Source organism: Corvus kubaryi, unplaced genomic scaffold, assembly GCF_017639235.1.
Source record: "Corvus kubaryi isolate FWS band 111438036 unplaced genomic scaffold, C.kubaryi_AGA036_p1.0 37387, whole genome shotgun sequence".
In the NCBI taxonomy this organism is placed as follows: domain Eukaryota; kingdom Metazoa; phylum Chordata; class Aves; order Passeriformes; family Corvidae; genus Corvus; species Corvus kubaryi.
In genome coordinates this window covers 12,831,669-12,857,369 of record NW_024581129.1, presented here as the reverse complement: position 1 = coordinate 12,857,369, position 25,701 = coordinate 12,831,669, and the positions used below count along the sequence as shown (strand labels likewise).

At 43.9% G+C, this 25,701-nt stretch overlaps 1 protein-coding gene across 2 annotated transcripts in view; it reads right to left on the bottom strand.

Annotated features, from left to right (window-relative positions):
• Nucleotides 1-25,701, bottom strand: part of GTF3C1 (general transcription factor IIIC subunit 1) — a 38,081-nt gene that overhangs the window by 1,502 nt on the left and 10,878 nt on the right. The window contains exons 11-36 of one of the 2 annotated variants that reach the window (XM_042037806.1): nucleotides 25,456-25,595; nucleotides 23,615-23,768; nucleotides 22,549-22,652; nucleotides 22,125-22,306; nucleotides 21,511-21,777; nucleotides 21,143-21,288; nucleotides 20,647-20,744; nucleotides 19,032-19,128; nucleotides 18,129-18,306; nucleotides 17,582-17,717; nucleotides 16,415-16,550; nucleotides 14,587-14,668; nucleotides 13,745-13,930; nucleotides 13,067-13,224; nucleotides 12,789-12,931; nucleotides 12,522-12,603; nucleotides 11,256-11,368; nucleotides 10,253-10,315; nucleotides 9,639-9,732; nucleotides 8,517-8,689; nucleotides 7,711-7,995; nucleotides 5,491-5,744; nucleotides 3,831-4,117; nucleotides 2,618-3,281; nucleotides 1,101-1,140; nucleotides 211-403 (exon numbers count right to left, since the gene is read on the bottom strand). In XM_042037806.1, the coding sequence (XP_041893740.1) occupies nucleotides 211-403; nucleotides 1,101-1,140; nucleotides 2,618-3,281; nucleotides 3,831-4,117; nucleotides 5,491-5,744; nucleotides 7,711-7,995; nucleotides 8,517-8,689; nucleotides 9,639-9,732; nucleotides 10,253-10,315; nucleotides 11,256-11,368; nucleotides 12,522-12,603; nucleotides 12,789-12,931; nucleotides 13,067-13,224; nucleotides 13,745-13,930; nucleotides 14,587-14,668; nucleotides 16,415-16,550; nucleotides 17,582-17,717; nucleotides 18,129-18,306; nucleotides 19,032-19,128; nucleotides 20,647-20,744; nucleotides 21,143-21,288; nucleotides 21,511-21,777; nucleotides 22,125-22,306; nucleotides 22,549-22,652; nucleotides 23,615-23,768; nucleotides 25,456-25,595 (4,455 nt within the window). The remainder of the gene's footprint in view (nucleotides 1-210; nucleotides 404-1,100; nucleotides 1,141-2,617; nucleotides 3,282-3,830; nucleotides 4,118-5,490; nucleotides 5,745-7,710; nucleotides 7,996-8,516; nucleotides 8,690-9,638; nucleotides 9,733-10,252; nucleotides 10,316-11,255; nucleotides 11,369-12,521; nucleotides 12,604-12,788; nucleotides 12,932-13,066; nucleotides 13,225-13,744; nucleotides 13,931-14,586; nucleotides 14,669-16,414; nucleotides 16,551-17,581; nucleotides 17,718-18,128; nucleotides 18,307-19,031; nucleotides 19,129-20,646; nucleotides 20,745-21,142; nucleotides 21,289-21,510; nucleotides 21,778-22,124; nucleotides 22,307-22,548; nucleotides 22,653-23,614; nucleotides 23,769-25,455; nucleotides 25,596-25,701) is intronic. The other variant, XM_042037807.1, reaches the window with a different exon arrangement.

The window sequence follows — 25,701 nt, the reverse complement described above, 5'->3', positions numbered from 1 at the left end:
TCCCTGTACATCCATTTCAGAAGCAAGCTCAAGCTGTACAATCACTAACAAGGACGGGTAAATGAGGTTTCCCTCCTCCCTCCCTGTGAGCGGCGGCTTGCTCTGCCTGTGGTTAATTTATGCCAGAGGGAGAAGGTCGGTTTTTTCCCGTTTCCTGGCCTTGCAGTGCTGTCACTGCTGGCTGGGTGTGTCACAGAGCCAGGCCTGTACCTGCAGGATCTCCAGCACGGCCACGGGCTGCAGGACGCCGCTGTAGTGCTGCAGCAGCCCCGCCTGCGTCACGCCCGGCTTCGTCATCACGTGGTAGAGCACGGCTTCCATCATCCCCTTGCACACTGGCTTGTTGAGGTTCCCATCCACGATCCTCCACGGCCTCCCAATGAAGCAAACGTTCTCACAGGCCCTGCCAAAGAGAATTAAAACTTGGCTGTTGGGAATTCTTTGGGATAGGTTTCCCATGGCTGTGATTTCTGCCTAATAGAGGTTCTCGCTACATCCGTTTTTAACGCAGGTGTAAATCCTGTGGTTGCTCTGAGCAGGGGTTGGTGCTGCTCTACCAAATCTGCATTTGTCACAAGGGGTTCACCCCTTTTAGCATCATTACACACCCAGCAGCAGCCTTGGGTCTTGATGAGCAGGGAAGCTTTGTCTGGCATTAGCTCTAATATCCTCCAGAAGTTATCCGAGACCTGCACCATGCAGCAACAGTGCTCTGATGGGAAGCAAATTCCTCATTTTTAGCATTTTGGTGTCCAAGAGACAGACCCTGCATGGAAATTCGCATTTCTCATACTGCAGTTTCTCCAGGCCCTTCCTGGGCACCTGGAAGCTGGCACTGGGCTTATTAGTGCAGTAACATCAATTCTGCTCCTCTGATATTTGGAGCTCGTTGGTTTTTGGGTAAAAATATCTATCAGAGGCATTGTTTCAGCATGCACAGGAGCCCAAGTAACATTAACAAGAACAATGGAGTGGGGTTTCTTCACCATCAATGTTCACTGCCCATCAGAGCATAAAACTGAGGTTTCCACACCACTGCTTCCAGTATTATTTTGGCAGTGCCAAGTGTTTGGTATTCTGCAGACACCTCCGTTACTCACCGGTCCCTGGCTGCCTGGGAGACATCTGTCATAGAGCTTCCTGGAAAGAAAAGGACACATATTTTCTAATTAACTCAAACTCCTTATCTGATGGAAGGAGAGTTAAAGGTGGCCAAGCTGTGAAGTGTAAGAGCTTGCTAGGAAACCACACCAGCAAACTACTCCACGTGCTGCTGTCAGCTTTGGGGAGCTCTGAGCTGCCCCTCTGCCCTGCCTGCAGCACATTCTTCCCACACCTCTTCCCACAGCCACATCCCTCTACTGAACCCCACTTTTTGTGGTTCCTTTCCCCAGTCCCAGCAGGTTTTAGTCCTGGAAGTCTGATGCTATGGCTGTGCCATGGTGATTGTATGGGCTGAAAGAACTGAGGTTCACAGAGAGCTGTGCAGGGTCTCAGCCTGCAGCTCTCCCAGGGGTTTGGGTAACCTAAAGCTCCTGGAAATCAGAGGGAAATTGGGCACAACTCCAAGGGGCTGGAGACATGAGAATGACAGGATTCCAGCAGGGCTCAGTTTCAAAGCAAAGGCTGTCTCTGCAACTCCCATTACATTATGTCATGGGTTTTAATTAGACAATTACTTAATGAGGTATTCCTACCACACCCAGAGGGTAACAGCTTTGGCTTAAGCACATGTAAACATTCACTGGCCAGTGAGAACTGTGTGTTTGATAACACAACTCCTGTTTTTTCCTTCCTATGCTACAAACAAGTCAAGGACGTTAAATCCAGGAGAGTACTTCAGTAGTTTAATTTAAGAACTGCTGAGGTCTCTGCTGTTTAGACAGCCTCGAGTGCATTTCCTGCAGGAAGGCTCCAGTTAAACAATCCCAAGCTGTGGGATGTTAGGGATCACCCTCTGGACCTGGGTACTGGCAGGGCTTGGCAAGGTACCACAGGAGCACTGAGCTTGTGGCTCAGCCTGAGATCAGAGCTAATAAAAACCAAACCAAAATGAAATCCCCCACAAACTACTAAATGTAAAGCCTGGCAAGAACTACTAGCTATTAGAAAACTGGCAGTAAAAAGGAAATGAAAATGAGGTCCAATTGGGTTACAAATGAGGCTGTTAATCTCACTGGCATGTGCTGCTTCCTGGTGAATGGTTTAATGAGTTTAGGACTTTCAGCCATGGACATTCCATCTAAATGCACACCAGCAGTGCTGTGTTTTCTAGTCTTAGAGATGTCTGACCTTTGGACTGAAGCCAGAGATGAGAAACTTCAGATCCAAATTATTTTGGAGAAGTTTAAGACATGGAAACAAGTTTCTAAGGAAAACATACTTCTGGACTAGTCATTCCAGCAGAAGGCACAGGAAGGATTACTTGATGTATTTGAAAACTCTGAGACCTTCCAGATGAATTAGTGTTAGGCCAATTTATCTGTGAGAGAAGACAATTCCTCTCGTACAGCTTCATAAAGAATTTAGGATTTGCTTATAAAATAGAGCTACTGGTCTGGGATAAACTGCTGATGAGCTGGTTTGTATTTCAGGGATGCAGAGGGCTCCTCCATACCTTTAGAGACTCCTGGGTTCTCCTGGAAGTAGGAAAGATCATCATCCTGCTCACTGGCTGATTGTTCAGTGATAGGGATCTGCTTGTTGTGCTCAGTGCTGAGCTCATCGTTATCTACTTCGAGTTCTTTGTCCTCAGAACAAGATTCAACTTGTTCCTTGTAAGTGTCCACATCCACAGCCTCTGGAGCAGGCTCTGGGAATTCAGCTGGGGGTTCTGCCTGCCCTCCCAGGGAGCCTCCTCCTGGAGCTTCTTCACTCCCAGAAACAGCTTCCTTCCTTGTGACAGGCTCAGGAACAGCTGCATCCAAGTTCCTGCCATTTGCACTTCCCAGAGCAGGCTGTGCACCCTGGCAGAGCCGATGGTCGTCCTGAAGGACATCAGTCTTGCACCTCTTTCTCGGGGGCTCCTCATCACTGGCACACTGTGTGTCTTTTCCCAGCTGCTCCTCCTCTCCTAAGCATTCCTGTCCCTTCCCTGGCTCTGAAGGCAGGTGCTCCTGTGGCACATCTGGGAGAGCAGTGTCTGCCCCTGGCTGATCAGCATCCTCTGCTTTGTTCTTCAGGCACACTGAGCGTAACAGCCAGGGCCTGGCAAACACTATTGCCACCAGTCTGACAGTGTGGCCTCCTACTTCTAAAACCTGCTGCATTTCGATGAGGTCCTGTAAAAAAAACAAACAAAAAAAACCCCACAACAAATTATTTTGGGAGCTTTCACTGAAAAATGTCACTTCAACTCAGTGTCATGTGTCACTTTAACCCAGTGTCATGGAATTCTCATCATTTAACTGGCAGCAAGGAAAGAGCAAGAGCTTAGTAGAATATTCAATTTTGCCCCCTGCTGCACTGAAGTTGAAAAGATGTTTTACCCCTTAAAGCTTCCTGAAATTATAGCACGAGACATTTTTCTTCAGCTTGAAGTAAGTTAAAAATATAACTGGGAAAGAGTAGTTTGCTTCCAAAACGTTGATGTTGGTACCTCTAGGTTTCTTAAACAGTTCATTCCAATCTTTGAATAAGTGCTGCTTTAATTTTTGGCCTTCCTAACTTTGAGGCAAGATTGCTCTCAGGTGTGGTGTGTGATCTCCTGCCTAACATAAATAACTGTTCAATTTATAGTTGCTTCCAACAGGCTGGAAGCTCATCCTGTTCAAGGGGAATACTAAGCATGCAAACATTAATGTATGGAAAGCAGCTGGCTGTAAGCCCACCTGAATGTACTGCTCCAAGCTCCTGCTGCGTTCAGCTTCCACCTGTTCATAGCTGCAGAAGTGTTTGCTCAGCTCAGCTTTGCAAATCCCAAAGTGGGAAGTGGCCTCTATGGCCTTTCGGATCTCCAGAACAGCCGCCACATCCCTGGGATTGTACCCATAATGCTCTGTACATTCATGGAGAAACTTTTCCACCTCATAGTTTTCTTCCTGGACTTTTATCAACCTGGTGAAAGTTTCAGGGAGGCAGGAGATGCCCACAGCCATGTGATCGAGCAGGGAAGGAGCTGCAAAGCAAATAAACCATGGGAGTTTAAGCTGTGAAGCAGCAGTTACTGTGCAACACACTGCAGAAAGACAAACAGATTGTAGATATTCTAGACCAATTAAAAACAGAGCTCAGTCTTCCCTCTTCATTACTGCAGTTCTCTTTTTTCTTTCTGCCCTACATATTTGTCTCTGAAAAGGCCTGTAAAGAAGAGCAAACTGGTTTACAAGGGCTCACCCTCCCAGAAAAGTGAATTATGGCTGGAAGGCAGTGAGCACTTAACGGTGTTCTCTCTAACACTGGGTCAGCTTAGCTCTGAGTTAATGAGGGAATCCTCTCCCTTTTTCTTGAAGAAGGTCAAGTGAAAATTCTGGGGCAAGAAAATGCTGTAGAGGACACTTTTAATCAAAAAATCCACAGCAGAAAGCTGTTGGCCAGATATGGTTTGAACTACCACTTGACAATACTTTAGACAATTAGTTCAACAAAGCATCTCTGTGTTCAGTGACAGGTCCATCACTGCCCCAAACTGACCCCCCTGTACAGAGTATCCAGAACTGAAGCCCTGTAACCCCTATCCCAGCTGCAGCTGATGAGGGGGCAGCTCTGGCACTGCTCTTCCTGCTCCCTTCCCTTTTACCTGCAGGCTGCTCCACGTTTGCCTCCGGAACAGTTGGGGCAGCTGCCAAGGAAACATGGGATCAGCTGTAATGAGCAGTCAGCTCAGCACAGCTGGAGGGCAGGAGAGGCAGCAGAGACAGGAGAAAGAATTTCTGTTTTACTTCTGTCACAACAGCAATGGAAATGGGCAGGGGCAGCACTAGACCATTTCAGCTGAAGAGCTCAAGGCTCTGGATACATTTGCATTACAGCTGAAAACAGGGTGCTCTGTCAGAAGGGGCAGTACTGATGAACTGCAGACAGTCAAGCTCTAAATATTATAAAAATGTTCCAATTACTGAGGTAAGAGGCCAGCCATTGGACACCACTATTTCAGGCACTTGCATGAGACAAGTTAAATGAGAATTTCCATTCAAGGAGCTCTGAAAGGTTTTCTTTTCTCTTCACAGAAGAGAAAGCCTGGCTGTGATATCATATGGTATTTTAAATTGTTGAAGGGACTGAAAAACCTGGAGAGGGGTAACAGAGCAGAGGACAGATTGCAGTAATAGTTTAACACAACATGAAATAGAGGCAAGGCCTTGTTACTAACAAAAGCCTAAGTCAGCCATCTGTGTTAAGGCAGGGGAGAAAGCCTTACAAACTTGATTTGTAATGGAAACAGAATGTTCCTGTTAAGGGGATTTGTTTAAATCAGTTCTTCAGCAGGTGAGTTCACCATCTCTCCTGCTCCAAGCCACTTCTGTGCACTTTAGGCCAAACAGAACTAACCTGGAGAGCTGAGCCTTCCTGGGATAGGGGTACATCTGAGCCTGACCTTCACCTGGCAGGAGTTGACCACGATGTTGTCACTGGGGCTCAGGTTGCGTGTGCTGACAATGCCAGGGGAGTAGTAGCCTCTCATCAGTAAATAATTGGTGTGAGAGGCTTGACGAGGTTTCACTTCGATTCTGCGTTTGCCTCCAGAGCTGTCATCCAAGTCATCATCGTCATCATCATCATCCTCAAGTGCTTCTTTTCCCAAGCTACAGCAAACACAGGTGATTTGATTTGTTTGTTGGGTTTTTTCCCAAAAGAAGAAAGTGATTCATTACACTGAGCAGAGCAAGGACACGGCATTCCTGCACTCTGGGCTTTAGTCGTGGACAGCTGGGGCAATGTCCACACCAGGCTGATTTAAAGCACTGAGAACAAGAACTATAGAAAAGGAAATACACTTAAGATCCCTGGGAAAGGAAACTCTCCCTTTTTTTTGCATGTGTTGAAATGAATCCAAAATATCTCAGCTTCTAGTGCTGAAGCTCTTTGGTTCAGTGGACGCTTCATCCTGAGGGATCATCTGTTAGACACTGAGCACGAGGGATGCTGCAGGATGGGGCAGACAGTGTTAATTTTTAAGGGTGAAAAGGAGGAGAGAGAGTTACAGACCAAAGATTCCAGTTACTTTAAAAAATAGTAATTAAAAAACCACCAAACACCGAACTGCAGACATCCTCCAAGTAGAGAAAAGAATAGTAGTAGCAGCCAGGATGGATTTCCCAGAAACAAACTTAGTCAAACCAACACTATTTATTCCAGGACATGACAAGAGCCACTATGGATAAAGCTGAAGGCTCTGAACAACCTGATCTAACTCTGAAGTTGCCTCTGTTTTAAGCAGGTTATGCCAGGGACAATGAAAGGTTCCTTCCAACCTTTTCTAAGACGAGTTAGACCTTAAGTACCTTCTTTTAAAGCATATTTAAAGTCAAAAGGGAACACATGATTTAGAAAAAATGATGAGTACACAACTCAAGATGCCCCTACTCAGCAATGGGACCAGTCCCATTTTTGTTAATGACCTTGCTGATAAAACAGCTCATTCAGTTTGCACAGCATCACCCAACTGAGGACACTGCAAGTACATGAGAAGCTGGGATTTGCATTCAGAATATCTCCAGCACACTGGAGAGTCAACCTGGAGAAGAGCAGGGAGCAATTTCCTATGACAAATGCATGTTATTTATATTACAGTACTCTGCATCTGTCCCTCCACAGTAACAGGAAACAATTAACCAGATAAAGGAAAAGAAGCTTGTTAGAGTGAGTCACAAGAATCATAAGCTGTACATGGATCTCTGCACTGGGGTGGTTTGGCTGCTTTTTTTTGGCAAAGCCATGGCCCTCAGCATCTTGGGATGGAATAGCAGGTGTTTCACCTATAGGACAGGATGGAATTGGCACAGAGCTGCCAGCAAGAGCATGGCACTTGTGTTCTGACATCACAGTTCAGAAGAATATTATAAGAAAACCAGAGATCTGGATAACATGAATAAAGTGAAGGAACTGAAGCTGCTCATTTTAAAGAGCAGCATGTTATGGGAGAGGGACCACAATAACAATCCGCAAACAGGTATAAAGCTGCTCTAAAGAGAAAGAGAACAAAGTATTTTCCATGTGGATTCACAATAGGAAGCAGCAGGTTAAATTACTAAGAAATTTTAGTTGCACTTTTAAGAATGCACAAAATGACTGTAAGGAAAAGAGCTCACAGGTTCACACTGCCTGGGGACAGTTTCAGTTTATGCCATTACTGCAGGCTTACAGGAGAATTAAATCCAGCAGCAGACAGTGCACAGAAGCACTGCTGTGGTGAGAGGTTTCACTGATAAAGCTGAAACCTTGTTACCAACCCTCTCAGTCTGTGACATGCCAAGGCACAATGTTGATGAAAATGCTCCTGTAGCACCCAGTGCTCTCCTTTCCACGTCAGCTCTGATGGCACTGAAGTGCCAAGCAATTGAAATGTCACAAGGCAAAAGCAGCCCAGGGCTATAATGACAGGCACTAACTTAAGTGCCATTAAGCCTTCAGAGCACTTCCTCAGAAATAAAAATCTAAACAATAGCACAGTAAAAATGCCACAGTGGAGTGCAGGAAGTGCTAATTCCTGTCCAATTTCATCCAAGTTATCCCCACATTGTATTCTCTAATAGAAATAACAGCATTTACCTTTTTATCACTTCATTTTCCACCATAGAGCTGTCCACCACGATGATCTGCTCTGGGATTCTCACATTCACAGCCACCAGTCCCAGGGAGAACAGGGAAAGCATGGCCACACACTGCCCACCAGGGCCATCCATGGGAAATGCCACCATGCCTTCTGATGATGCATTTTCTTCATCTTTAAATGAGAAGTTGTGTGGCTGGTCTGATTTTTCAGCATCCTTGAGCTTCTCCAGGAACTGGAAGGACTCTGTACAAATGGTGCTGGGGAACCGCCACGTAAAAACTCTGCACAAAACCACAAAGAAGCACAAATCCTTCAAAATCTGCTCTTACTGAGAATGAGTTTTACAATTATGGTAGCACAAAGGAGCCAAACAGTTGAAGTTTCATGCTAGAGCGGATGACCAAGTACCTCCCACACCTGCTTTCACAGTCCTTTTACTATTTCCAGACCATTAAGTGTTTATGCACTGTGTAAAGGTCAGGTAGCATACAGCAAATGAAAAGCAAAGGTATCATCTTCTGCTTCACAGGAGTGCTAAAGAAATCTTCCCACCACATCCAGAATTGTGGTGCTGCATCTCCTCCCTTCTCCATGCATCTCTAAAGTCCTGCCCAGCACACCTGGCTCTATTCCCTCACTGCCCTGACTGCTCCCTGCATAAGGACTGACCATCACCTTCCTCTGCATCCACAGCTGAAGGTTCTTTGCTTGGACACTTCTCATGTGTTGTCACCTCCATGCCATGCTTGAGTAGATTTTTTCCTTTGCTTTAAAGCCCAGCAGTGCCCACCCTGCTACCCACCTGTAGTAGCTCTGGGACAGCTGGTAGGACATGGGCACGAAGGGCAGAGCGCGGCTCTTCTTCGGCCCCAGCGTGTGGTTCACCCTGCGCCGGTTCACCAGGCTCCTCCTCTGGCACTCCAGGAAAGCCTTCACCAGGATGTCATCCTGGTACTCCTGGTACAGCCGGAATGTCTGCAAGACACCCCTCAGTGAGAGCTCTGCATCCACTGCCAGAGCCACCTGCTCCAGGTCACAGGCCCTCAGTGGATGGGAAGCCACAAGCCAGAATGAAAATGATGCATATAAATTCACTTAACTACTCCTCTGTTCCTTTTATGGCCTTCCAGACTTTCCATGGTAAATGCCAATTAAATTACCTAAATACTACAGAACACTTGATATTCAAAATGGGATCAGGCTCCCACTGGAATTATAGATGTGAAGAATGCTCCTCTGCCACACATTTTGGTAAATTCTTCCCCTCATTTCAGCAGGAACACTTGGTTCTGTGAGCTTGGCTATTGAGGTTCCACTCTTGCTTATGAGCTGTTAAACTCGCTTTGAACTTTGACCTTAAGCACTTGATTGATTGATTGATGATCTCTCTCTGTAGTCCCCAACGCTGAAGGAGAGGCCCCCCACCACCAGTGTCAGCTGGGTATTAGGATTGTTTTTGTGATATCTCCTCCAGAACATTCCCACTGCTCAGGTGGGCACTAAAGCATGGTATAGTTTGACCCACTGGAAGTGATGTGGAGCTTATTTCATATGGTTTTTTGCCTTCAACCTCCCATCCTCACGTCTTGCAATCTCATCCTCAGAGAGAAAATGACAAAGTGAAAATCTTCCTACAATTCCTTCCTTCCTATCTATACAATTTGCTAAAAGCAGAATAATTCCCACAGAATGGAACAAATCCAACTTTCTGGGTTTCTTCTATTTGAAAAAGGAATGTGCCAAGGGAGAGAGGAGAAACTTTAGGGTTGTATGACCACATGCAGACATGGCACTTGGGGACATGGTTTAGTGGTGGCATTGGCAGTGCTGGGCTGATGGTTGGACTTGATGATCTTAAAGGTCTTTTCCAACCTACACAATTCCGTGATTCTATGAGCAGTAAAGTTTGGTCCAGACACTGTACCTGAAATGACTGGCAAGATTCCATCTGGTTATCTGAGAGTGCCAGTGTGCTCTGAATCAGATTCTGCAGCACTAGAAAATGAATATCGTAAATACTGAAAGAAAAGAAAAAAAGGAAGAGAAAAACATTTATTCTGGTGATTTTTGAACATGAGGTACCCATTAAACCAGCACAAAAATCTACAAACTCAATCCCCTGCTTCTGAAATAGAAGCATAAAGGCACGAGATCCTACAGTTGAGCATTATTCATGTAAAGGAATGTGTTACATTCTCCCTGACCTTCCACCCCGAATTTCTGGATCAGTCCAGATAATCTGACACAAAGCTCTCCCTGATAACATCTCCTCCTCTTAAGATACAACACCCACACAGAAAACGTACACTGTTGTCCCAGTGATAATTTTGAAGTCATCTCTGTTATCATTTTATCTACCCAATCAATGTCAGAGGTCCCTACAGTCTTGTCAAAGTGTTCTTCTGTTAATAAATTTATACACTGCAACAAACAGATGAAAACAATGAATTAGGACACTCTTTATACGACTTCCACAGATGGGAGGGGCTGATGTGGCCTGGGAGCCCTAATGAGGAAAATGGTGCTGCTGCTACTCACCTGCTCAGATTATCCTCTTTTGTGCCTTGATCTGTGTCTTCTCCGATTGCCAGCACTCGAAACCTAGTTAAGGGAAGGGAAAGGAGAACACTGGAACCAGCTTTTCTGTGATTTTCTGTGATTTTGCATCAGCCATGAAGCCCAGAGGCTGATGAGCACAACTGCTAACGAGGCAAGTGCTGGACCAGCCCAGGGGACTGTCTGCTCCAGCAGCCCTCAGCACAAGGGTCAGACAGGAAAAGAACAGTCCACATCAATCTCCACTAAAATATCTGTTGACAAGGAGATAAAACAATGGACAGGAGACAGTTCCAGCACTGGAAGGATTTTTCATTTTATTGAGGTTTTGGACTTCCAGTTACCGTCAGCAGCACTTTTGCTGTAATGCACAGCTCTTCCCAAAATAAGAAAAATAACAAAGGTGATAAATTTATTATCATAAAATGGTCTGAGACACAATTTTTCCACATGCTCTTCAAGTGTTATTCATCATGAAAAAGCTTAATGACCTGGAGCTGGAGAATACTGTACAAGGCTGAGTGCTCTTCCTTATCAATAGTTTTAGCAGGACTGAGATCATTCATCTGAGCAATCAGCTACAAATTGTGATAGAAAATGGGGCCAGTTAATCTGGAAAATGCTAGATTTCTATTGCAATGAAAAGTTACACCTGAGTAGCAACATCTCTAACACCAAGGTTGAGAGCTTGACAATTTAGGAAAATCTGCTGTAGTGAACTTCTGGTTTAAAAGTCTTATTTAGCAATAAGAATGGTTTGAAACCAGCCAAATTGTGCAAAGAACTGAAAATCACATAAATATATTTACGAAGTGTGGATATAAAAGAAACACTGCTGGTTGTGTTTAGTAAAACTTCTTTTCTTACTAAGGGTACAAGTACAGAGGGTGTAAATCATGCCCAGAGAAGAGACCTGCTCTGAATTGCTGCCCCCTCTCACTGCCTCACCCCATGTACAGAGTCAAAAGCACCATAATTAAAATACCTGGAAAAGAGTTCCTCCAGAGTGTCAGGAATCTCGAGTTTGGGATTCCCCAGGGTTGAACTGAATTTCTCTTTCAGTCTTTCCACAAACTCTTTAAACTCCTTTGCACAAACCTTAGGAAAGAGGAGACAGAAATGTCATCAACCTCAATTTCTTAGAGTGGGAAAAACCCCTCTACTTTTCAAGTGTTCATGGAAATTCTTGTAGAAATAGCTGGGTTTGAATTATGAAGTCAGAAGCAGTCCAACAGCCAAGGGAAGGCAGGGAAAAGCTCTTGCAGTTTGTGTTTGCTGGTTTAGTGAACAGTTGCAGGTTCCATCTGTAATCAGCTCACAGCTACAAGCCAAGCACTATGAACATATGTTCTAAGACAATTTCCTGATTTAACAGCAAGATCTCTTGCTAGAGCTATGTTTAAACTTCTGCTCAAGCCCTTCAGGCTTTTCCATGTTCTCCATTAAGTCTGTTTGCACAATCATGGCTTGGAGAACACCTGTTACATGAGAGGAATGTTCTCTGGAAACAAGTTTATATTTGCTTCCAAAGACAGACTTTGGGGATGGGGACACATATTTATTTCAGTGATGTCTCATCAATGAACAACTACTCTTCCTTTAAGCAACATGAATCTAACAACAGAACTGATGGGCTTTTCTGACAATGGTATAAATTGTCATTCCTGGATAAAAATGAGCTTGCTGTGACACAGTTCCAGTTCTGAAAAAAATCTGAAATTCAAAATGGAATTGTTTGCACTGAAAGTGTAAACAACTTTTCAATTTGAAATTGTGGTTCATTTAAATGGAAAAAAAAAAGAAATAGAATCTTTTGGCTGCTCAAATCAAGTCTTATAAAATTTGCTTGCATTCCTGCACTCATCCACAGAAGCTAAGGCAACATTTCAACACACAACTGGAATAAAAAATTAGAAATTACAAAGCAAGAACGTTTTCTTGCTCAGATAATAAAGTGGCTCGAAGGATAAAAAAAGAATCAGCAGATAGAGATGTTTAGTCATGGCTGTTTATAAACAAGCACATTGAAAACACAATGGTTGTTGCACAGGGCGCTGTTTATGTGCCTTTGGAAAGCTGCGCTGTGTCCACTTTGCTCCCAAACCAGCAGTGATGCTGCATTTTTACAATGATGCTATTTTTAAAATAGCTAAAGGTTCCAGGGAGAGAAAAGTAATTCTTACAGTGCAAGTACTCAGGAATCCAAACAGCATAAAGTACTCTATGAACTTTTGGAATACTTCCCTCCTACCTGTGGATCTTCATAATTATTTTCTCTATTCATGAAATCATCGATGAGGGCTTTATCTTGGTAGACCTCAGCAAGGCAAACTCTGCAAGAGATTCAATTGAAGGTGTTGCTTAGAGCTGAAATTTTCCCAGTTCAAAACAGATCTGACAGCAGCAGGGTGCAAACAAGATGAAATTTTTAAGTTACATGAAACAAAAGAAATAGGTAGGAGGCCCATGTCCCTTCAGGAGAATTTAGCCTGTATTTAGAACATAGAAAACTTCTTACTTGTAATTGAGGTAGGTCTGTGGGTTTCTGACAATGTATCGGGCTCTCCGTCCCACAGAATGGGAGGTTTTATCCAGGGACTCCTCGAAGCTGGAGTGCATGAGGTCCCTCACCACCTGCCAGGGCACAAAGGGCCCTTTCACCTGCAGGAGGAACAGAAGGATCTGCAGTTAAACCTCCCTCTCTGTGCACCACGATGCTGAGAGCAGGATGAAGTGGTGGCTGATGAAATGTGTGTGCAGCAGCCAGCAGCTCCTTGTTCTGGGTGTGTTCAGCACCTTGGCATTGAGCACGTGGCTGGCAATCCTGCACAGCATGAGCAGGCTGTCCTCCTGCACCGTCCAGGTCACGCGCAGCCGCGTCATCCTCAGCAGGGCACTCTGGTCAGCCTTGTCATGGTAGCGCAGCCGTTTGCTTTTGTCTACAGAATCCTCTTCTAACAAATCCAGGGAAACAAAAAAAGACATTTATCTCAGCACTTTGTATTCCGATTAACTCAAAACTTCTATCACAGGCTCAGCACCAGTTCAAGCTCGTAAGAATGAGAGATGAGCAGGGAAGGAAGTTGCAGTCTAGAAAGTGAAATGCAGCAATACCTCTCCCAGGCATGAGAAAACAAACACTTTAATTGGCAAACTTGACAACCTAGAGCATCCTTCCATGAGGAATCTTTAAGCCAGCTATCAAGAGCTGATGATGAATTGCAGGGAGCTGCTCTGGCACAGACACCATGAGGATTCCCCTGGCCCGTGCAGCCCAGCAGTGCAGCTGTGGCTCACACACAGCTCATGGGCACAGCGTGCTGCTGCTTCTCCCCAGGGCACCTGAGCCTCCTCACTGACAGAGGCAACCCAGAGACATGGCCAGAAAGCTGCCCTGTCACACACCCTCTTTTCCAAAGCAGCTTCCAGCAGGCCTAGGCATTGTAAAGAATGCTGCTTTTTCCTGTTTCTTACCTTTCTTTTTCTTCTTTGTCTTCTTTCCAACATCTTTCCTAAGCCTCTTCCTCTTTTGGCTTTTTCCACCTCTCACTCGTTTTGTTCGATCCTGGGTTGGTTCTTTACTTATTTCAATATATTCCTCTTTATGGATAAGTGACTCTGATCCTACCTTTGCTTCTCCCAAAATATTAATTTTGTTACCTAAAATGACACATATTTACAGCAGTGGAGCTTTATAGCAATGACATTCTACAATGTTAAGGTATAAAGACCAAATGACAAATTTCAGCAAATTAGAAGACAGATTTAAATTAAAATTCCCTCTCAGAATTGCTCTTTGTTAGTCCTGTCATTTCATGCCCCTTCTCAGCAGCTCACAGAATAAACTCCTGCATTAATGAGGAATCATCAAGTAATTAAGTCTAGTTTATAGTGCACAAACACAAGGGAACAGAGCTGAGGTTTTACATTCAAACTGAAGCATTTTCTCCTCCTTAGCTCAAACATTAGGCTGGATAACAGTGCTACAAAACATTGGTCCCTCTGGACTTTCTGCAAACTGTACATCAGAAATTACAAAGGATAGAAATTATTGTTCTGTAAGAAGTTACTTACACATCTATTTTACAGCCCCAGAAGTATCCTCTATCATTGTAAGGAGACAGGACCAACCCATGTCATCAATACTAGATTAAAAATTATTGTTCCATATAGCCCCTAATAGGGAATGAAATCATTTATCTGTTTTACTGCCCCAGGAGCATCCCAGATTACTGGAGGGAGACAAGAACAACCCACACCCTTCATGCTGGGTTTGACAAAGGCAGGAAGAGCTGTGGCACAGTCTCAGCCCTTACCTCCAGTACTGAGTGGCAGGGGGTGTTTGGTCAGGAAGGTTTGGAGTCTTGCTGTCAGTCCATTTTCAGAAACTGTATTTTCCTAAGACAACACAGCTTTAAAAAAGGTGACATGCAAAAGGGGTGCACTGGTTTTAACAACAATCTACGTTATAACCTGAGTAGTGTCAGAAATAAATTTTCAGTTTAAAGGAAAAGATCCCTGGCTATAACAAAGAACTCACTTGTATCATTACTACCACACATTAGAATGGCTCCAGAGCTTTTCTTAAATCACACTGGAATGACCACTAGACTGTGAAGGTAAGAAATCTCAAGTTTAAAAGCAGTAATTACTGTAAAAGAAATGCTCAAGTCTTTCATTGTTACAGAGGCTGAGCAGAATTTGCTGTAAAACAGTATTTTTCCAAAGCATTTTACATTCCAAAGGAACTGCTGAAAAGCACAAAACCAGAATGCAAACACACTGAGGAAATGCCTCCTATAGCACATTCTGCCCATCCTAAATCTGAGCCTGAACCAACTGCAATGTATCAGGAGTTCTGCCATTCTCTGCTAAACCCATTTCCTTTGTGTGGAGTTCACTGGGGACAGAAGTTGGTCACAGGATGTGGAGAGGTAAACAGAGACTGAAGAACTGCTGGAGGATGTGTTACTGCTCAACAGTGAGGTGACTGAACAGCAGACAAAATTAAGAGTGAAATGATCCTGCCTGAGGGGAATAAATTAGCAACTCTAATTTTATATCCACTGATAGGCTCTGATTTGTCCAGTGCTCAGGGGAGAGTAATTACAGGCAGTTCTGTGCAAGTGCTTGTTCAATGCCTGGTAATGGTGAAAAAGCAAAGGAGATGTATGGAATTCGTAGGGAAGTAAAGCAACACTAAGCAGCTATAAAAATCTGTGTTTGGCCACAGCCTTAAAGCACTGTCAAGATTGTATTTCCACCTTAAAAAGCATAGAGTAGAACTACCACAGGTTAAAAAACAGGCAACAAGAATGATTAAAGACAGGACAGTTCCATGCTGGGAATAGTAGATGTCAGTCTTAAGAGAAGGATATGAATACGGGAAACATGGGAGATGTCTACAAAAATCAAGTGAAACAGCAAGAGTAATGGAGAACGTATTTTTCACAGCTTTCCCTTAGTCCTACAATTATTGGGGAGCTTCAGGCATCAAAAGGAAGTGGTTGCACATGACAGGAATTTGAAACACTGCCACAGGAGGCTGGGGACAGTAAAGACTTACATGTGCTCAAAAACCAGACAAATTAATGCTAGAAGAAAAAAGCTATTACTGCTTTGAAACATCAGCCCCAGATTTAGAATGGCCTTGAGCCAAAATTGCAGACAGCTGGGAGAGTATCCTGAGGGAATATCCCTTGCTCTTACAACCTTCCATCAGAGACAGGACATTAGCCAGAATTCTGATTTGCAAACGTTGGGCTCCCTATTTTTATTTATTTATTTTTTCCTTTGTATTTCCTCATTCTGGATGTTTTGCTTTTTGTCTGACAACTTCTACATTCCAGAAAGGCAAGAGGTACCACTGAGTAGTGTGAACTGCTTGCTCAATGAAGTATTTGTCCTTTGGTTGAATGTACAAACAAATTTATTGTCAAATTCAGTTTTCAAATAAAATTTATGTCCAATTCTTTCATTCACCTCAGCACCAAGATTTGTGAACATATGGCACTCATTTCTTTCCAGTGATGCAAACCCTTACTGAGAGCATGCAAACAGTAAGAATTTGGTGTCACTATCTCAACCTCAGTAACATTAAAATTTGGAGAAGTCACTACAGTGTATAAATTTTAAAATACCCACCTTCCTGGTCTTATTGATGATGTAGCTTGTCCAGATCCAATTGCGTTTCAGATGCCCATAAAAGCTGGAATCCAGACCTGCAGCTCCCAGCCCATCTCCAGGGATGGATCCATCATCAACCACCTCTCTGCTGCCTCTACCAGCAAGAGGAACAAAACCCACAGTAATTATTTTGTACAGATGCATTCTCAGTGCTCTTAACTGGTGTGTGTGCAACGTGCAGAACTCTCCCCTTGCCCTCCCAGTTTAGTGGGTAATGTTACACCATCAGTTACATCCCAAAACTGCTTCTTGACCTTAAAGATGTCACAGTCATCCCCAGCCTAACTGCAAGTAAACACCAGATATTCAATTTAAAAGATCTACTGCCACACCAAGAGACCGTATGCAGAAGTTCAAGCAAGGATCAGTGGAATTGGGTCCCTCAACTCCACTATTTTTTTTAAGATAACTTTATATATCTACCTGCAACATGGAACTAACTGAAAATACCTTTAAACAGACTGTTTATTGAAACAGAACAGAATATTGGCAGAGCTAAACCACAGTGCACAACACAATATAAAAAATTTAGCTGGGGTTCTGCATGGCTGTCACAGGTTGTGAGTGTACAGTCCTCCCAGGTATTCTGGGTGTGATTAGGCAGAAGATTAAATGCTCCAGAGATCCCCTCCATATTACAGTGCACACCAACACCACATTACAAACTAACCTGCAACCAATTACAGCCAAGCACAGCACAAAGGGACAAGACTCAGAATGTGGCACTGGGGAGCTACTGAAGCTACTTGAGATACCATGATATAACGCATAGGGGCAGAGAACCTTTGTTATTGCTGGCATTCACTGTACTTGGGAAGCACTCCCTTCCTCTCAAGTTTGGTTTCCTCAGGACTCCTGCAACACACATCTGTACTGTTCTGAAAGGAAATCCCAACCTGTTTATCCCATCCCTCCAGCACCACAACCTGCCTGGCAGACAAGTTACTGGGAACATGAAACAGAACTACCTCCCCTGTGAATCACTTCACCTCTGAACTCCACAGAACACCCAGATGAGATGCTTGAGTCTTAAGTGCTGTTGCTATTGAGTCACATCCTCAACACCTGAACAGTTCATTTTGCCTGGCCTACTCAAGAAGCCAAGCAGGGGCCAAGGTGACCTACGTGGTGTATTCCAGCATGGCACACTTTCGTTCCAGGTTGTGTTTGTTCACTGCTGACTCCTGCTCCTTTTCTACATCCACAGCAGTCTCCTCCCCTGGAAGGTTGCTCCTCTTTGTCCGAGGACAGCGGACAACTCCTGGACAGACAAACGGGTTTCACTCTCAGCATGACAACTCAGAATTCAACTTATCTTCAATCCACCCTGCTCTGGCAAACTACTGCTCCCAAACAGTATGTACTAGTTTGAAAACAGTACTACCATTTTTACCTCTTCTCAACACGCTTGCTTCTCACAGAAAAGGGCTTCTATCAATTTTGATACTTCCAACAGGGCAGCAGTGCTTTGCCATGAACACAAGTGGATCACACCTTCATAGAATTATATGGACATTGCTCCCAACATTTTTTTTTGTGATGCACAGGACAACATTCCAAAACAGTACAAGTGACAAAACAGAGCCTGACTCAAGTTGTAGGAAGGGAAGAGGAATTGTGGTGTGCCCAGAAGGGGCACTGAGGGTGCTCAGGAGGTACAACTGTGCCATACCCAGGGGTGTGTTCAGGCAGACACACTGCAGATCAAACCAGAAGTTCTCCACGTCCTGCAGGGTGTTGAGGACGTACCAGCGCCGCTCAAAGGGGCGGCTGCTCTGGGCCAGGTTGTAGTGCAGGTCACAGATGGTGGTGTCCACAATCACAGCATTTCTCTTCATGTACACAAACACCTGTGAGACACAGCACAGCTCAGGCTGTAAACATCACTGAAATTGCCTCATCAGCAGGACACACCAGCTGGTTTAGAACTGCACAGTTTCTGTCTTTGCCGTTCCTAGCCACCGCTCTGATAGAGGCCACACCCATTCCCACACTACTGCACTGTATTCCCAAATTCCCTTGACAGCAATCCAGAAATTTCCTTTCTAGATTTAGAACAGCTTCTTTTCAGCCTTGTGCACAGGATAGTCCAAGTTTCCACAGAGAGTGGCTATTTCCTACAAGTCCTCACTCAGGATATGAATAGGTGTGTTTGGGGGCCTTTCTTATCCTCATAAAGTCTGGTCTGCTTTCTCCTTTGCAGGTGCTCTCTATTTAAAAAAGATGCATATGAATGTCATTATTTTACTCTGAACAGTGCCTTTATTCTGTGTCAGACATCCAAGCTTAACACCTTGATGGAAAAGAATGTGTCATACTCATTTTTCATTAAGTCTTGCCAGTCTGGGACCTCCTGGATCATTATTGTGTGCAGGGTTCAGCATTATACATTTGAGTAGTTCCCTTCCAGAGAAAGAGGTGAAAAATTATCTGCACAACTTAAAATATCACTTGGATCTGGAGGTTTGCACATACATCTGAAAAATCAGTACTTCATTTAAGGTAATTATGAAGCCCAGATCTTGAAAAATTAATGAAGAGCAACTGCCTTTTAAATTTTCTTTTTTTTAATTACCTGGTCTTTGTCTTGAAACTTCTCTGTTGGGCCAAACTGCAGAAGTCCCATGTAACATAATCTTTGAAGGTTTTCAACCACTGAGAAGATGTACCTCCTGTAGCAATGGTAGGAGTGTTACAATTAGCACTCAGGAAAACAGGAAAAATGATACCAGAGAATACAACATTTCCACGCAGCAACCTGAACTTTCAGCAAACCACCGAGCTGTAGAATTTCTGAAGTGGTATTTTTGCTTGAATTACCAGCCTATGGAAAACATGGAATACCCCAAGGGTCCAAATTTCCTTTCCTCAAATCACAAACCCAATAATTTAGCTAAATACTAAGTAAAATTTTGCTTGCAGAAATGAAAATTAGCCAGAAATAACATATGTAAGAATGAATTAAATATGGTCAACAGCAGATCTGCAGACAATTTCATGTTATGTAAAGAAGACAGGAGTAACAAAACATGACTGCTAAATACAGGCCTTCATATGTGTATGTATGAAGAACCGGGCAATGATTCTTGCAGTTCAGGTTGTTTAAAATTACTGCTCCAAGAAACTGCTTTCAGTTGCTCAAAGCTTTGGCAGGACAAAAAGTGCAACATTTCCCATCCTGCGTAACTCCATCTATGGCAAAATTCTGGCAGTTGCAGGAACCTTCTGCAAGATTTAGTTTCTGAGGCAGTTTGTAAAAACTTAGCTTTGCCCACGTTTACCTTCACTAAGATCTAATTAAATGCAGTTAAATGGGAGTTGGATTTTGGCAGGCGTTTTCTCTGAGGGTCAGAAAGATCAAGCCTAGAAATTTGGCTCAGTTAAGAAGTTTTAGTGAATAGAGGCTGAAGAGACAGCTTGGTTATGTGTCATATTGTCTTGCATCAACCCATCAGATGGAGCCTGCAGATTTCAGAAAATGCCATAAATCCAGTTTTCTCATTTCTGAGATTTAGCAATAGGTTTGAAATTGCAAACCTGGGCTCCCCATGAGCCTTGGCAGCTGATACTGCCCAGCCCTGTTCCCTCACCAAAGGCACATTTGCAGGTTTGGAAAATGTCATACAAACCTCCAACCATTCACAAACTGTCAGCATGACATTCTGGGAAAAGCTAACATGGTGCTCGCAATTCCACACATTCAAATCACTTTCCTTTCTTCAGTCCAGTCTCAAGTTTTACACCCCTGGAAGAGGAATGGCAAACCATGGCAGACATGCCACGGAGAGTACGAGGAGAAAATGAATGTGTGAGAAGCAGGAAGTGGGAAATGTGGCACCTTTGGAAAGATTTATGAAGGACAGCAACACTTAGAACCTATTAAATTCTGAATTTAGCAGCAGTCAGGAGCGTGTTTTATACAGAAGCAACATCCTGCTGGTGAGTTATGAAGGACAGAACCTCCCAGCTCTCAAGCACTGCCTGACAGCATACATGAATATTGTTTATTAGTTTCTTATTACCTTCTATTTGGGAGAGAAAAATACAGTTTGGCACACTATCCTTTGAGGATTGATGATCCTTGTCTTATGTGCCAAAGTTCTCTTTGACACAAACAGGAAATAACTGAGAAAACCATCAGCCACTGCTGGTTCCTCTCTAGAGCCACTTTTTTTGACTCATCTGCTTACCTTTTGTAGAGGAGCTGCTGTCGGACTGGCCTTGGAAGAAATCTGATCAGAGTGTGCTTTTTTAGTGGATCATTTAAAAAATCTTCCAGACCTTCCACCTAGAATTATTTCAGAAGTTAACCAAAATGCAAAATGTAACTATCCCCTGAAGTATAAAGCTCTGCTACCAGAACTGCCTACTAAAATATTTTCTAAGCAAACCTTACTGCTTTTGTAAAATCCTTAAACATTTTTCTTGTTAATCAATGAGGCAGAAGATTCAGAGAGATTACAAAAAGCTCTTGGCAAAATAGTAGCTTAAGAATTTGCAGTTTTACAGGGCTATACATTTTTTTTTCAGTGAACCTGTGAGAGCAACTATTTCTGTAAAAGACTGCAGTGTCTCCTCTCCTCTCCGGGGTCTAGTTTTGCTAAAACAGAGTAAGAGGATATTTTTTCCAGGCTATAGGTACAGCTGATATCACCAGACTTTGAAGGAAACAAAAAAGCACCGTACCTTGTAGCTGACTTGTACAATCTGAACAAAGACTGAGAGAGGCAAGCAGAGGAGAATGTCACTGACAAGAGCCCATCCAAATCCAAACTCCCTGTGGACTGGGAGAGGAGGGATGTAGCGCATCCATGACGAGTCATCCACGTACACTGGGAACAACAACACCAGCTCAGGCTCACACCACAAACCCAATACCCACACCAAGAGTTTCACTCTGAGTGTTCAAGCAGAACACAACTGGCAGTTCACAGTCTTAAAATCTACGACGACCTGAAAATTCTCTAAACCATTGATTTTCAAACCTTTCTCAAGTAGACTTTTATCTATTTTTGGGAAAGTCTGTAGTAAAGTCAGGATGTGCCACTTCTTACCTGTTTGATGAGACAGATCTACTTCAGTCTCCTGTGCAGAGGTCTCAGGATTCACCAGAGTTGTCACAATTTCTAAGGTCCCATCTGGTTGTGCTTCAATTACAGCTGCATTCTCATCCAGCCCTTGTGTTCTCTCACCATCACTACTTCCTTTTTGCCGTGTTTCATTTAAAGGGTGTCCATAAATTAAGTACCAGAGGAACATGTGGACCATTCTTAAACGAGGCATTTTTGGAAGAAAGCCAAGAGAACGTCCAAGTCCTGGAACTGGGAAGGAAGATTAAAGACCAAACAGAAATAAAAAGAGGATTAGAGCAGGAGAAACAGCTCCCTGTGCGAAACTAATGTGAAGAAAACTGGAAGGAAAGATGGGCAGTTGAAAGTAAATATAAGTTACAAATAGTAAAGAAGGAGTAGTAAATACAAATGCTCCAGTTCACAATTGTAAAAAACATAAGCAGCAAGAAAACATTGGATAGTGAGACTGGCTTAATATAAATCCAATTTGATTTCTATAGGAGAAGAAAAAACCCACTTGTATCTGAAAATTATTAATTATTATTACTAATAAGTGGGAAGGTGAAGGATGACAGAAAACCCAAAATTAGCTGTACCTGTAACAGGGTGATAGTTCTTTAGCTGTGTTATGCCCATTTTTTCATCAGTTTTTCCTGCCCGATTATTATCAGCTTTACATGAGCTTTCTTGCGTTTTTCCTGAATCAGGAACTGCCTCTTGCCCCTGGTTTTCTTCCTCACCATGGTCCTGGGATGTTGGTGTCTGGGGGACTTTAATCCTGCAGTAAAGCCACACAGCACTTAGGTAAAAAATAAGCAGAGTTCCCGTTCTTCCCTGACTTCAGGAGACATCAGCACATCTCCTCAGCGTTGTGCTTCCATTCCTCTGTTGCTAAAGAGGTTGTTTGTTTGGGGTTTTTTTGCTTACCTTGTGTTTACTTCCTCTGCATGTATTTGTACATCCTAGATAAGCCAAGCTCCCCCCAAGCCATCCCAAGCCTCCCAGGCATCCCTGACTTGCCTGTTTGCAGTGCTGGAGTTGGAGATGCGGAACCGCACCTGCTCGATGGCGCTTTTCACCAGGGGATCACTTGGGCTCACGGAGGGGTGCACAACGAACTCCACCTGTTCAGAGCAGCAGAACACAAAAAAAAGGTGTCTGTGGAGATATCAGCTCTTAATCAGCTGCATAAATTATCTGAGATTAACAGTTAATTAGCAGTAGCCACAATGGATGAATCCTATGATGGTTTTAATAATTCACAGAACATCAACACTTTTGGATGAAACTCCTGTTGCTACCTTGTATTAAGCAAGAGGTCAAAGCACATGGTCTTTGTACCAATAAACTGCTAATGGCATTTCTACAAACCTTCGGTTTTGGGTTTTTAAAATCTGAAATATTTGAGAAACAAATACTTTGACTTGTAAATATTAGGCTGAGAGGGATAAATGAAAAGTCAGAACTCATTAGGTATAAGGCCAAGCTAACAGATACTGCTGCTGAAGGTACACACACAATTCAGATTGGTGAGATTTCATATGTGCTCTACACTAATTATGCAGCAGGTAACTTTCAGTGTTTAATTCCCTGCTTATGAGCATTTCACACTAGAGTAAGTGACAAGTCTCAGCTCTACAACCACAGACATCTGACTTCCATAAACCTCACTAACAGTGGATTTTTGTTTTAAAAAAAAAAAAAATCACATTCTATAAAATTTCAACTCAGAAGATCACTTAGGATTTTTCATACACTCTTGGCTTTCAAAAGGGGTTTAAATAGAATTATGGTGCAGCCTGACAGTGCAGGGAGAGAACCACGAATCACAGAACTGATAAGCAGCAGAACCTCTCGGAAGGGAGATTCAGAGACTTTGATCTCTGGCCTATTCCTTGGTCTCAATTACCTGCAGCACAATAACAGAAAGCAATGATTTGGTGTTCACAGTACCTTAGTTTGACATGAAGCTTCTGGGTAGCTCCATTGTGGCTTGTGCCACAAGAAGCGAAGTCACCCACACATTCCAGTAAAAAGGCCCAGGACACTGTGATAAATGAGCTAAATGCTGTGTCTGTGCAGTCACCTTTTTGCTGATGCCATCCTGGATGACCGTGGTGCGGTAGAGCCTGAGGAGCCCCTCCCGCGCCAGCCTCTGCACCAGCCGCACAATGGACTTCTTGCAGCACTTGGTGGAGACACCTTCTTGCTTCTCTTGATCCATGACCATCTTCTGAAGTCTGAAAGATGCCAGATACCTTGCATTTTAAGCCCAGCAATGCTCCAAACTCCCTAAGCAGTTTGTTAGAGGATGTGGGGTGAATGGCCATTTCTTTCTCTACTTCTTACAGTCCCTGCTCTCTCTTCCCTTTTGCTGAAGACAACTGGGAACTTCGCTTTACATTTCAGCCCTATTTTCTTTCTACTCAAGCTTTTCCTTGTTAGGGGAGAACTGCTTGTTCTGACAGCAAATTCTCAATGCCTGATTCCTCTGTGCATGGCTACAGTGCAATTATGAATCCAGCTTCCCTAAGATCAGGAGAACCTACAGCATTTTTAGGTGGTGATTTAACAAATGCAGTCTGTTCTTGCAGTTGTGAGCTCAGTTCAGCTTGAGGCAGAAAGGGTTTATTCAGTGGTTTCAGAGCACAGAAACTACTCCTGCATTCACAACATAGATACAGATCCACATATCCCACCCCTTGAAGCCAGCTCCCTTCTCCCTTCTTCCCTTGCCACAGTGGCAGGGCTGTGCTCACACCTTACTCTCCCCATGCACTTTCCCACAAATGCCCCAGACCCTAGTTCTGGGCTCTTTCAATCCTGGGGAATCAATTCTGAAAAAGACCTGGAAGATAATAAGGGAATGAAGCAATAACTGAATGTACACATGGACTTCAACTTTCCCCAAAGATTACCAAATCCTGGTAATTAACAAATGGAATGCAAACACCAGTACATTTCCTTGGCAGAGGCTGGGGAGGGACAGAACTTCCACTGATTCTGAGGGAACCTGTGAACAACCTGTTGGCAGCACTGAAGGGTCAGCAAGACCTGAAGTATCTTCCAGGCCTGCGCTTGGACGTGACTTGATCAATCACTGATGAGGCTGGTGCCAGATGAGGCTCTAATTTTACAACACTCAGCAATTAAAGAAGGTGACAGAAGATTTCAAAATTCTCAGACCAGAGGAGAGTAAGGCCATGATTTCTGACTAAATTCCTACAGCAAGCAGCCCTGGCTATACTGGCATGCTAGGATCTTCTGTGCTGACAGAGAAGATGGATGGTGCAATCCTATTTGTGACAAGACAGTACTGCCAATTTAGGATCCAGCAGAGCACCAGAATTTCCATTTCTTTTTGGAGGTGAACTCTTAAAGGGCTGAAAGACATTGTAACTTTTAGGGAAGTATCTCCAGCTCTGATAAGGTGTCAGGAGAAGACATATAACTGTACCACATAAAACTGCACTGAAAAGCAAACTTTGAGGGCCCTGCTAGGATGCCAGTGACCAGTAATGAGTGACATGAAGACCTGAGTCTCTCCACTCCATACAGAATAATACATGAACAAGTTTTGAAAGCATGCAGAGATAAAACTGATGCAGATGAAAGAATTCTGCAGCAGGGAAGTGCTGTACCTTACAGTGTGGCCCCAAGTCTGGCCTACTGTGAACAGATGAGTAAGTTCTCTGATCTCTACTTATGAGACATATAAAAGCACTCTTGTGACATTATCTGCATGGAACTATTGTTGCTTCCAAACAGCTGATTAAGATTCAACCCCCCACACCTTCCCTGTGCCAGCCTCTCCATCCTTACAGTCAGTGCCACCAGGGACAAGAAAAGGCAGAATGGAATAAGCACCCAGTGCTCTCCCCACCCCAAGGGCTCAGCCTCCCCGGGCTCTGCTTTGCCCTGGCTCACGTGAAGAGGCTCTCGATGAGGCGCAGGTTCCGCACGGCCTCCACGATGAGGTTGCGGCGCTTCAGGAGCCTGTAGGTCTCGTGGGGCCTCTCCACCGCTGCGGCCTTGGAACGCTTCTCCTTCCTGTGGCCACAGGGCTTCTGGGGCACAGCACAGCAAATCAAAATGGGACAGCAACCAGCCAGCATCTGCAGCCTAACGGGGGCTCCTCACACAGGAACAGCTGAGCAATTCTGAGTTTGGCTG